The sequence below is a fragment of the Harpia harpyja genome, chromosome 11 (genome assembly GCF_026419915.1).
Source record: "Harpia harpyja isolate bHarHar1 chromosome 11, bHarHar1 primary haplotype, whole genome shotgun sequence".
In the NCBI taxonomy this organism is placed as follows: Eukaryota; Metazoa; Chordata; class Aves; order Accipitriformes; family Accipitridae; genus Harpia; species Harpia harpyja.
The window spans coordinates 39,456,653-39,470,239 of NC_068950.1; the positions used below are offsets into that span (position 1 = coordinate 39,456,653).

Sequence of the window (13,587 nt, forward strand, 5' to 3'; positions counted from 1 at the left end):
GTGGTAGAAAAGAAAGCAATCATCTTTATTCTTCCTGTGTTGTCATAGTAGCATAAAGTAGTGGCTTGAGGAGTTGCCTGTCTTTTTATCAGAAATTACCGTGCAGTTCTTTGCATAGTCTTGTTGAATATAGTGAATGCCAGCACAATAATTATATGTGAGCACAATTTTCAAACTGCCAAATATTTTTGCTTTATACTAAGTACTAGTACTAATGATCAGGTGCCAAAGGCTGACATGAATTCACATACAAAAAGTTATCCTGTGTATTTTTTCTCTTATAGTTGCTTGCATTTCTTCTGTCTGCAGCACCTGTGTGTATGCACTTGGACGTTAAAATTCCTTGTTAGAGGATTATCAAATCTTCTGAATAAGTGTCAGCTGTGGTCATTCCCCTCCCAGAGTTCCAGCCCAGGTGCCCTTTGGTTCTTTCTAATTGCTTCTTTCTAATTGGTCTCAGATCACTCACATTTTGTGCTCTTTCCTTATCAGTTCCTCTCATCCTCTGTGAAAGCAAACTTTATTTATACTTTGATTATAATTTAGACAGTTTTTATTTCCTTTCTTTTTAAAAATGTTGGTAGATGAGCTGCTTGAGTCCTGCTGCTGCAGAGGCAGGGGTAAGTAGACAGAATTGACATTGCATAAGATAAGTCTCAACCAGCAAAATTTCTGCCTGATTCAGAAAGGATAGCTTACTGGGGTCAGAGCTTCTCTGTCTCTGTAGCCCAAAAGAGAAAGAGATACCTGGAATCTTTTTCCACAGACCGAGGGAAACCACGTTGCTGAGTCTCTAGAGTAAATACAGCAGCTAGTACTGTATGAACATAATCTGGCATCTTATTTGATATTCATTGGATCTGATGACATGAATATTCTGATAGCACTGTGTGTTGATTTTTCTCAAAGGTGAAAATGTTAATCAAAATAATACATGGCTGCAGACTCCTGGTCTGCAGGAGCAGCTGCAGGTTACTCCTTTTTGGCCTTATTCTTGTTATGAAGGTAGAGTGCGCTCTAAAGGGGAGATACTAAATCAAAGCTCGGGGTATTTTGTAACCTTCATAGCGCTAATGGCTATTGACACTACAAATTGTGTTGTCTTTGTTAGGATTTTGCCTTGAATTGACTAACTGAAATTAAAAGGCTTCTGTATACCTGCTAATTTGAAGGCTCTGCTCCAGTACTTAGGATTAAATTGAGCCTTTTGTAGGCTGCTATATAGGTAGCACAAACAGTGCATAGGTCCCTCAGGAAAGAGGGAGATAACTGTGCATCAGATAAATATATATACTATTATGTATTTGTGTTTTGGCTAAGATGTGAGCGGGTGTTTGACACTTTGCTGTCTGTACTCCCTTCAGAAAGCTCCAGTTTGCTCCTCTGGCCCATCCCTGCCCTGTTCAGTTCTGCATAGTGGATTTGCCAAATATGCATCTGCTCTGTAAGGTGAAAACTCTCAACAAATGTAATGCCAGCCCTGAAGTGAGGTACTAGAGATTTGCACGTACTTGTTCATATTACCTGTAGTAATTTGCTGTGCAGTCACAATTTAAGGTGCAATCAATCCAGAACCAGTCTGCATGATCACTGTGCAGGGGAAGTGAACTGAATGATAGTGATTTTGTAAGCACAGTTCCTGTCCACAAGACTTACTAAAATCCTTGATGAAACTACAGCTTGTATTATTTTATGCATGATTTATTTTGGATATGTATCTTTTGCTTTCTATATGCCAGCCACTGCAGTCTTGGTTTTGTCACCTTTCTTATCTTTCTTGGCAGTTGATGCTTTTTTACCCCCTTCAGTTAATTCAAGATAGTCTTCCCACCTGTGCAGTGGATCCCAAACGAAACCATTTGATTTGTGCTTTGAAGGCACAATGGGAAACCAGAAATTGTTGCCTTGTTGTTTTGAATGGTTACTTACTGAGAATTTAATGTGCAAGTCCATCCAGGCTGGATTTGTTTGTTTGTTTTAGGCTGGTGTGAGGAGTTTAAGAGAATGTGTTCCTATGGGGTTGCTTGTGGGAAGTTTTGACTATTCCTAACAAATCTTAAATGCTTATTGGTGTGTGTATAGGCTGCATTTACATGCTATGGGATCCTTGGTACTTGGAAAAATAATGGTTAATGTTAAGATAAGGTCATAACTCTGATGACCTGTGTACTTGTTACAGCCTACTAGCACTTCTGTGGTGTAAGTACCTGGGACTGTCCTGGTATTGTTCTTCAAACAATGCATTGTTTCACTTTAAAATAAAAATGTTTATTTATTAATTCTTAAAATGTAACTGCTTGTGAAGGTTAACATCCTGTCTTATTCTGTTGCAGAGACAGATTTACCTGTGTTCATTTCTTCCTAAATCAGTGATGATAGGGAATCTGGGGGGAAGTTTAGTGGGTTTAGTCCATTCTTCCTTGATTTGATCAGGCTTGTCTGCAGGGTCTGAAACAGCGTGGGTATGGTAAAACACCTGCTGCTGTGAACAGGAGTGCATTTTGACTAAATTAAAGCTGTATTTCAGGTGCACATGGAGGACCCTTGTTTCAGTTTCCTGCAAACCAAGGAAACACTTGGGTGAGCTCACTGTGGGGAGGTATAGTTCCCATTCAGCTGTTTTTTCCAGAACAATTAGTCCCATATAGCTTGTTGCTATGGGAAACCATAACTGTAGCTAATTCCTGGAGTAGTGTAGCTGAAAGTCCAGAGTAACATGCTATAAACAAATGCAGCATCATCAGTAGGTGCTTCTGTCACAGCTTCTCAATTAATTTATCTGGGTCTACAGATGGGCCCGTGTCTTATCTTAGGTTGTGTATAAATCAGGCTTGGCGTGCATCATTATTTATGTATATGTGTACTACTTCAAGTCTGAATCTACACAGTGATCATACTTTGAATATCATACCATCTCTAATTTAATTGTTTTAGTGCCTTATATATTGAAGTTATATGAGCTTCTGTAAACTGGTGACATGACTGAAGAAAAAACCAAAATGTTCTGTATTTGGTGGTTGTCCATGTAAGTTGTAATGCTTAAGATATCGCTGTTCATTTGTAGTTATGTCCTGGGTAAAGAGTGATAACTAAGGCAAAGGAACAGCCTTAACTGTTGTTTGGGATTGTGTGCCAAAGCCCTGTGGTTTTGTCTCTTAGTCTGCAAGAGACAAAGTAGGTGTTCGTGATCAGAGTCCGTATTGATAGTTGTTAAAGGGTAGTTCTTAAATCACCAACAAAAAAAAAAAAGGAAGAAACACAGGGAGATGTAGTTCAGAGAGTTCATGCCTCACCATACTGGGATGGAGCTCACATCTACTTAACCCCAAAAGGGCAAAAGGATTTGAAAGTTGGCTTTTCCTGCAAAAAGACCAGTGCTCATAAATGACAGTCTGTTGAGGCATCTCATACGGTTGAGAGAATGAACTTATTCTCAGAATGAACTCCTTCAGCTAGCTGAACTATTTAAAATTTCTTGTTCTTACAATGCTTGTATTTGTGGTACAGTGATACAAATCTTGGAAGCTCATGTTTATCTGTCAGTTTTGGAAATGAAAATAATTTTACACAGTTCTTTAAAATCTCTGCTGTTCATACTCAATCATGTTTTGTAATGTTGAGATTGCACAGACTGTTAGTGTCTGTCTTTTTTTATTCCTTTTAGTAAATAGACGTTCTTTTTTTTCTCAAGTCCATTGTGCTTAAAACTTTGCAGTTTCCTTTTGCTCTGTTAAGATTCTAATATTGATAATAAAAAGGCCTGTGTGAACAACAAAACCTCCTAAACTATCTATTTTGAAATTATTAATGTGTTGGTTTGTTTTTTTTTTTTTTAAACTGTTTGTTTGTTAAGCACTGTCAGTTTCAGTGCACGAGCAACTGTGCATGTGTCTTTTTGGGTGATGATGCTTCTGTTTTGAAGACTGCTGTGATTTCTTTTGCAGTTTCACAGTTCTGTTGTTAAAGGAAGAGTGGATGTTAAACATCCCAACCAGAGTATCTTTCTCATTCAGCTTATAAGGGTATGATTAACAATATTACGTGGTCAAAGCGATTCTACTGAATGTTGCCTTTTAAACAAGGGATATTAGGTATTTACTGGAGAAAGGTGCTCCAAAAGAATCACAGGAGGCAATTGAGAGGAACAGAAAGGCAGGCACAGGGTGTGCAAGTGCTACTGTGACCTTCATGGCAGCCCAGGTGTTGCCTGAAAGAGGTAAACTGCGAAGGTTTTCCTTCTCCTGTAAATATTAAGGAATAAAGGAAGGAAAGGTGTATAATTGTCTGGTGTGGCTCTGCGTGGAACCAGAGCTGCCTTTGATGTCCATGAACTGCTTTGTTCATATGGACAATATGTCTGATAAGCTGCAGTTACTGTATCTTCTAAAAAAATTTCCATGTTCTATAGTAAAAATAAGGCAATTATTAAAAAAGAAAGAAAAGCAAATATGAGAAATCACTCATCTGATCATGAGGACTGTCATATTGATCAGATGAATTCCATTTACCCCATCTCCCATCTGATAGTAGCTAGTAATGGATACTTACAAAAATAACTATGTCCTTGTGCTTTCTCTGCACCATTAATGATTTTATATATAGGTATTGTACATCCTCTCAGTTGTGTCCTTCTGAGTTGAAGCTTTGAAAAATGTAAAATTTCCTCAATTATCCTTGTTGACTTTCTTGGTGTATTTTCTAGCCGCATTAGGCCTTTTTTAAGAGAGGGAGATCAAGGTTGTATGCAAAATTAAAACCACATATTCACCATGGGTTTCCTCTACAGCAACAGATTCTGTTAACCTCACCTGCTCTTTTGCAGGCTTCCAGCCTCTGATGTGTTTGAAAAAGTCTTTATTATTAACTTCTTCATGACTTTTATTGCCACAGATGCCTTTAGCATCAAAGTAATATGAAGTCAGTTTATGAGGTCAGGCATTTAAATGTGGCACACATTTCAGATACTGCTAATAATAATTTAATGTAAATTTCCAATAATGTCATGTCAGTTTTTCATTATTACAGGAAGTCTAAAAGTCAACTTAGCCTTTGTAAGAAAATTCCTGTCATCAAAACTTAGACCTAAATGTTACTTTCCAAATATTGTTTATCTTCTAAGCATTATTGCAAGGTCTTCTCTTTGCTTAGATCTTATTTAGGTCTGTGCCTTACTAGCAAAATATGTAGATTCAGGGCTTTTTCTTGAACGTTTGGTCATAAGGCTTTCTGTTGTCCGTTATGTGTCATGGCTTGAATTGAATGTATGTATGTGCTTTCAGCTAGAGTCCCAGTGGGGGAATATATGCATGAAAATAAATTACTACAGTTGGAACTAATTAATTCCTTGATTGGCAGACTCAGCAGATAAAATCCTGAAGAGGGTAATGTGAAATGTCTTTGTTATTTGGTCTCAGCTGTACCTGGCCAAGAACTGTAGTTATAACCTCTACTCTTCCACCTGACTTTGTAGCCTGTAGGCAAGGACTGAAGAACTGAACTGATGTGAAGACCAAAAAAAACCCCCCAAAACCCAACTCGGTATTAGTTCAGCCTTCTCTTTGCTGTAATCCTGTGTAAGCCATCCTTGTAACCAGGCTAGGGCCTACCAAAATATCGGGGAGATTGGCTTGTTATGCTGTCATAACTTTTAGCTCCCTGCTAAGATGGCTGCCTTATCATAACAGACAAGGTTACAATAGTTTCCCTAATAGTGTGGAGAACTTAGCAGGCAGCTGCGGCTAATCCCTTAAGAAAATGTTCTCCCACTGAGGTACATAGTGAAATTTGAATGCTGCAAATAATTTGAAAAAGATCATTATTTTTTAAATCATGTTAATTCTCATTCTGCTTGTTGATACATAGGTACAGATACAAGTCAGCATTACTAACCTCCTGGAAGAGCCAAGAACATAGCCTTAACTGGTGCTTGTTGGTTTCTTCTGGTAGATGCTCCCACTGTTGGTATGAGAAATCAAAGTTCAGTGTCCTGATGCAGATGGCCTCACTTCTGGGGACACTGTTGTGAGGTAATATTTTGTGAAGCTGATCTTTTGTGTCTGCTGCTGTGATAGCAAAAGCCACAAGTTCATCTTTATCTGTGTAGATTTGGTTCTGTGACACTTGCGTCTTGGCTGGGAAGTCTGTGCTGGTAGCCATACAAGTAAAACAAGGTGCACTAGTTCAGTTGGTTTCCTACTGATCAAGGTGCAAGGAGCTTTGTAAACTATTTGCCAGCCACATTTAATCTAGCTGAGAAGAGCCAGTTAGGTCTTTGTCACTACCTGAAGAAAGTCAGCCCCCCATTTTCTCTTACAGGGACTTCAGATTACTTACTTAAATGCATGGCCCTGCATATTTTTGCCCTGTGATTAGGATGACCTGTGTAAGCCTTTTCTCCAGCTCCTTGTAGCAGAGTAGGGTTCAGTCTCACTCTTTACGTGAGTCCCTGGCACAGACTTTGAGAGCTCTGGTTCATCCCAGGTTTACCACATTTCACCTCATCATGAAATGAGAGTCTTGTTTAGGACATGCTTGCTGCTGTTCCATGGGAATGATTGTTTGCAAGTTGTTGCAGAAACATACAGCTGCAGCCCCCATTTATGTCATCAGGACAATCCACAACAACCCTCAAACTAAGACTGAAAACAACTCTGTTAAGCTGTCACTTGGGACTGTACCGATACCTTCATGAACCAGTGTGCTGTTTCCAGGGCATCCCTGGTCAGTGCAAACTCTTACAAACAGTGCTCCTGTTAGAGCTGTTTGAATAGAGGCCACCAGGACCTGCAAAGTAAGAGCGAGGGAGTGTGTGAGTGTGGGTGTTTTGTTAATTAGTGTTTTGAGCTGGTCACTGAGCACCCAGCATGTTAATGTGCAAATGGACTGTGGCTTGAATCTAAAAGGTGGCTTCTGTGTCCCACATCTAAATTCACTGTCTCTCTTGCTATCTTTCTCCCTTTGAATCCTTCCAATGGTGACACTGTGTGTTTAGGAGACAACTGAAATTGGTACTACTCCAGAAACTCCTGCACTGAAGCAGTGACTCACAATAGACCACAGCTATAGCTCCCTCCTTGAAGGCAAGGATGTAAATTAGGAAGACAGATTTAAAACTGTTTCACAAAGTTAAAGGACTGATTTGATGGAGAACAAACTCAGTGTGAGGAAATGATGCACAGGTACTCCCGCAGAAGGCAGAAAGGTAACCAAGTTACATACGTTATATAAACACTAAAGGCATTTATGTGAGTATGTGTATGAAAGTAGGCAACACAGTATTAGTATGGATTATCTTATACTTTACAGTTACTATGTATAAAAAGTGGGGGAAAAAAAAAGAATTTTATTGCTAATACAACATAGAGTCAAAAAAAGGGGGGGGGAAGTTGTTTTGGCAGGCATACCTCAATGCCCCAGATAAGTGAGTCCCAGTCCTATGAAGCTCTTTTACTTCTTGTCATTTGTGCTGTCCTCTCTCTTTATACCTGGGGAGATTTGTTGTTGTTGTTGTTGTCGTCAGTTTTCCTATTTCCTACCATGTTACTCTGCTAAAATATTTAACTGAAGTGGAGAAATATTTTGAAGTGAGAAAAACCTATTTTCAGTTAAATAGAAAACTAAACCATCAATATTTACCAGTACATAAGTCCATATTAGCTTGGTAATAACTGTTTGTGTCTGAAGAACTGTTTGTTAGCTGCTTGGCAGCTTTCCTTTAGGGACAAAAATTGACTGAAAGTTACTTTCAATAAATCCTCTGCTTCAAAAGTCTTTATGACAACATGTGACAGTGAAAGGTTGTATTGTCTTCAGGGCTCTGATTTCTAATGCTTCTTTGAGTATCTCCTGCAAATTACCTGGGGTAGGAAAAAGAGTGGTCATTCGACACACAGTTTGGGTTGTCTCTGTTTTCAAGAGGTACCTATCAACGGACATTAGTGTTCATGGCTACTTTATTCCCCTGGCCGATAACTTGAATTTTAAGTTAAGTTATGCAGTAGATTTCCCACAAAGACAGACCAAAGGGGACATACAGTGATACCTAAAAGGAGAAAAGCCTTTCAAACATTTGACTGCCTGCTCAAGTTTCTCTCTGTGCAGGGAAATGCTGTACGTAAGTTCATACAGGACCCCAACCGCCCATCCATTTTGGAAAATGCTTCCAGTCATCCCTCCTTGTTCATAAGTATCCTTGTTTCTTACCTAGGATTTCATTTTTACAGGAGAAGGGGAAGAGCGAGCAAGCTAGCTGCATGTTTAGTTCTGACTCACTTGTGTCTCCAACTAAAGCTATCATTTTACTTCTAGTACAGTGGATCTCATTTCAGCTTTATTTCCATAGAAGAGATTGTTTGTAGGTTTTTAAAAAACACAAACAACAAAAAACAGTTAAGACTGCCTGTTGTGATTCCAAGAACAGCATATTTGTCTTTTTTTCAGAATTGCAAAAGAGCACATATTTGGCTGTACCAAGTTTTTCAGCTTCTGTAGATATGCTTTTACCAAAAGCTGTGCGAAGAAGTTGAGTAGTTTGCAACTAGTCATTGAATACTCTAACATGTAATAGTTTGGGTTAAAAACTACACCAGTTTTGTTGTATGCACCATTCACTTCTGAGATGGCATTTTCTCACAAGGGGAAGGACCAGTGTACTTGTACCACTGGAAGTTTTACTCGCTTAGTTACATCAGTGATATAATTGTTCAGCTCAAGGAAATAATGAACCAGGTACTGTTTTCTATGTGACTTGAAGAGGACCAAAACCAAAGTGGCAGAGAAAGACAATTCAGAACAAAACAGTCTGTTCATTTACATGTAGAATATGAACTGTTTTCAGTGTTACTATTGCAAAGCTGCAGCTGAACAGCTGAATTATACAGTAGTGTTCCCAAGTCCTGCTCTGGGTTTGTACAATTAAGAGTTAAGGAAAAGTCAGACCAAAATATGATATAGTCCCAGCTCTAGGACAGCATTTTAGGCACTATAAAGTAATTAGTTCAGTAGTCCCAGATAAAAAAATTTAATCTTTCTGTAGAAACAGTGCACTGTTTTACAAATGTGTTCATTTGGTTTTCGGTAATCCTTATTGATGTAAGTACAGCAAGTGTTACACAGAGCAGTTCCCTCCCCCACCCCTCCCTGGTCCTTTTGTCTGCAACGTAAAAACTGAAACACAAAAGGCACCAAGCAAGAACTTACTCTAACAGAACTTCAATATGACAAGACAGAGATCAGAAATGATTACTATGTTAAACATCATCCTAACAATCTGAACCATTATTTAAAATAATAAATTTCTTAAAAAACAAATTTGGTGTCTGACTTCTCAGTAGTTATAAATCTGTAAAGGTTGAAATCAGCACTGCACATTGAGTTCATTTACAATGGTTTGAAAAAAAACTGCAGCCTTTTATACATGGTTTATACAGGTTTGTTTGTGTGTATGTGTTCTTAAAAAAGTATCAAAACTGTAGAACTTTCAAATATATTTACATTCCTCTGTTAGTTACAGTGTTACCACATACAGCCTTTTCTCAGTTTTTTTTTTCTTCATGCACACAGTGCATGGATTTGTAGAAACAGAGCTACATACCTTAAAACAATAATTGGATATCTCAATCATTTTTTACTGCCTTGAAATCTAGAATGTGAATAGAAGGATGCTTCAGTATTTATATATTGTCTATGCAGGCCATGAAATATTTTGAGAGTATGTATTATGTTTGTAATGCATACTAGGTCTTTAGACACTTTCTTCCTTTTCTTAGTCAAGAATCAACTTCCAGCTGATATTACACTGAATTTATTCTAAAAGAAAGAAAAACACAAAAGGAAGAAGGGGAAAAAAAAAAAAAGCCCCAAACCTATTCAGGCTGAGTTTCTTCTACTCACTTGAATACAAAAGCTTGGACTGACAAAGAACATGAGGAAGATTTCTCTAGGTTTTGGTACAGTTCAGGGAGGTGCTAGGTAAGTGTATTCACTTCCCATAGAATTCCCTGGGAAACTTCTAGAATGAGATGATGAGAAAACCCACTGTTTTTTCTGCAAGGTGCAGGATGACCCAGCCAAAGGTATTGATAAGGCTGTGAATTTTTAACCTCCTTGCCTAGTGCTCTGTGGTATGGGACATCTACCATGGTGCAGGTTGTTCCACTGGCAGTAATTTGGAAGATAATTGCTGCACTTAAAAGAATTCCACACATGCTGAATTAAGACACTGCCCCACAGCATCCCCTAATTTGGACTCTTAATCAGTATCAGTAGGGCAAAGGGGCAAGGAGGGAAGGAATTAACTTTTGTTATTGTGCTGTTTTTTTTTTTTTTTTTCCCTGATGAGCTAGGTGAGAGTGCTCACTTTGGGTATATGAAAATATGTGGCTAAATCTTTGTTTCTACTAATTCTAAGCTAATTTGAGAAGTGCAAGATTCCCAGTGAGGAAAAGCATTTATATTTACATTTAGAAACAAACAAAAAACCTAAATCAAATTTGTACCAAGCTATAAAAAGCAACAATACAACACAAAAAAACTGGGCGCTGTAGGAATTTCTCCTGACTGAAATACTGTAAGTGATAGCTCTTCAGTTAATAGCACTGCAGATGAATCTTTCTGGACAGACTAGAAAATTTAAAAGCAACCCTTACAAGCCAGTTCGGAAAACAGGAGCTCTGTTTGTTAAGGGAGTGCTTCATTTGTCAACTATCTTGCCCAACAGCTCTTTCTCACTTAGTGTCTTTAGATTTCAAAGCAAACTTCTCAAACATCCTGTAAAAATTCTATTAGCCCTAATTTTCATAAATGTAGGCTAGTAGTTTTAAAATATATGTATATATTTTTATATATATGTATATATTTATATGCCTATATATCTATCTAGACTAGATAGATATATACACAGATAATCTATGCACAGCAAGCCAAACATACAAAAAATAAATACTCTCACCCCTCTACTATATTTACAGAACAGATCTTATAATCCAGATTTTGTTAATAAATATTTCTAAACTGCCTGTACAGAATTTGTTTTACTTATGTTGATGGATAGCCACAAAGCATATTCAACATATTTACAAAATATCTATAAATATAGACTTAAAATAAAGCAATAGCTACTGAACCTTCAGCCTGGCTGGTTATGTACATTGAGTTAGTAGCTCAGCTGTCGCTTATTCACTATCACAAATGGGTAGTGCAACAAGTTAAAATGTGTATAAAAGATTATACATACAAAACTCTCACATCCTTTGGATGTTTGCAGTTCATTATAACTTTGTGGTTACCCTTCTGCAACATAAATAACGATCGAGAAGAAGAAGCAGGTTCTGTGATCCAAAGCAAATTTGTTCAGTGTGTTGTTTGGAGCAGCAACTTCATCCTCATGGCAACCCGTCATCTTCTAAGCTTAATGCTACACGCTGTGACAGAAAAAAAAAACCCCCCACACTTGAGAAAATTTGTGACTTGTGATAACTGTTGCTAACTTGTATTTCTCATTGAAAATCTCATTGTTGTCCCTAGTGTATTGGTGACAAATCTATTTTATGTACTGATTTTTTTCCCCCAAATGGGGTTGCTCGCTCAAGTGTTACTAAAGAGGTGTTGGAAAGTTTACTTCACTTGTGTATTGGATAAAGTTCCTTGTAAGGGATGACGCCTTCTCTGGTGTGATCTTTAGCAGGATCTTTAGATAATATAGGGCATTACCTATGTGCTTGCCTGCCTATAGAAGCTATATTGCCTTCACTCATTACTTACAGATCTTTATATGCTCTCTTCTAAAAATGCAATGCAGTTAAAACTGCCAGTGCTTCATTGTGCCAGGGCTGCTGCTTTGAAGGAGGCTCCTTTACAGACAAACGGCCATGCAGAACAGGTTCTCTCTCTTCTGCATACACAGAACTTGTTATCAAAATGAGTGCCTTTTGTAAAGCTTAATCTTGCCAAGGCAAATTTCTTTAACTTCTTACAGAACCTCACTCACTCCTCCTTGTGAGGAATCTGACTCTTCTTTACACTGTTATAGTAGAGAGAAGATATTCTCCCTAGTTTGTAGAGAAACTCAAGTTATCCTTAAGATAGTTTAGACACTTGGTAGTGGTCTAAGCACAGATATAATGGAATCCAGTAGAGGACAATTAATCAGCTCTCACATGTTGAGCTCTTGAGGTAGCTAGCTTTACACTTGCTAGTTTACTAGGTATATTGATTAGGACAATTACTCTGCATTTGAGCAGAATATCTTATTACATAGACAACTATATTCTAAGACAACTGCATGAGCTGCCTAGAAGTTTAGGCTTCTGCCCATTCAATGGTTATTAAAGAAGTTCTGGGTTTTGTCACTATATGGCAAATAACCAACACTAGTCGGCTGGAGATAATTCTGTATCTAAACTCTCAACAAAATCAATCTTCTCTGTCAGCAGTTTCCTCAGATACTTACTGCTGGGTAGACATGTCCAATTTGGGCAGTCCGCCCAATGTGGATTTCATCCTCATCTTCCTCTTCCGTTGTCTTCCTATACACTGGATTATCAAAATTCATACTTTTAGTATTCTTCCGTTTCCAGTTTCTCCAGATGAGGTATCCCCCCATGCACAGCAAGCCAATGACCACTGAGGAAAGGGGAAGGAAAGGGCTGTTAGCCAGGCATGAATCTGCTGGGATGTTCCCATGTAGATATCCATCCTTGTACAATTTTCTCAAAGCCAGGCTACTTTTCCCCCATTTCAACAGTTTCTGTACTCTTTCCCACCCTCAACCCTGAAAATCAGAAGAGTGTATTTACACTAGCATTTTGGTATGATCTCCTTCAAAGGTTAAATCAAATCAGCTTACCAACAGGAATGACAATTCCAATAACAGCTGCTGTCACAGTTGAATCAAAGCCTTGGTCATTATTTGCATCTGTAATTACAGAAGTCATTCTCATCATTTAACTCATTTGCTGGTTTTAAAGCCACATCTAAAGAATGTTTTGCGTTAGTAACCACATTGTTCTGCCCATCAGAAAGCTTTTGTAATCAGAGTTTACAAAAAGTTTTGTAATAAAATTATTACAGAGAATATAAAAAGCATATACAAACAAGTCTGGGCTGAGTTGTTTCTTCTTAGGAACGATAAACAGCCTGGCCAGGAAGTGCTACTGCCCTCACAGGACTGCAAACTACACACCAGGAGAGTGTGGCCAGTTAAGGGCAGTGCTCAGTACAGTGTTACCAGATAGAGAAGCTCTAACCAAAATGAGTAAGTGACTGTACTTGTGCCTCTAATTTTCAAGCACAAAACAGAGGCCAGTTTTGAAAAACTCAGGATCAGGGGATGGTGAATAGTGCTCTTACAAATCCACAGTAGAACAGTTTCTAGTACTGACACAATTAATTTATTGAGCTGTCAGAAAAAGAATGTAGTTCAAAGCCATCTGCACAGCTTTTCTTGTTTATTATTTTTTTTTTATTTACAGTTAAGGAGTTAGTGAACACATATATCACTCATTGCTGCAGTCTGACTCAGCATGCAAGAATGACCCCAAAACTTGGTATTGTATTGACAAGATATCCTGGTTTCAGCTGGGATAGAGT

General features: G+C 38.2%; 1 protein-coding gene across 2 annotated transcripts in view; it reads right to left on the reverse strand.

Moving 5' to 3' along the window:
- Positions 1–8,995: 8,995 nt before the first annotated feature.
- The window catches only part of LRP8 (LDL receptor related protein 8), a 198,077-nt gene continuing 193,485 nt past the window's right edge, over positions 8,996–13,587 (reverse strand). For both annotated transcript variants that reach the window (XM_052800853.1, XM_052800852.1), the window contains 3 exons: positions 12,845–12,913; positions 12,449–12,621; positions 8,996–11,420 (listed from right to left, as the gene is read on the reverse strand). In XM_052800853.1, the coding sequence (XP_052656813.1) occupies positions 11,382–11,420; positions 12,449–12,621; positions 12,845–12,913 (281 nt within the window). In that variant the 3' untranslated portion in view covers positions 8,996–11,381. The remainder of the gene's footprint in view (positions 11,421–12,448; positions 12,622–12,844; positions 12,914–13,587) is intronic.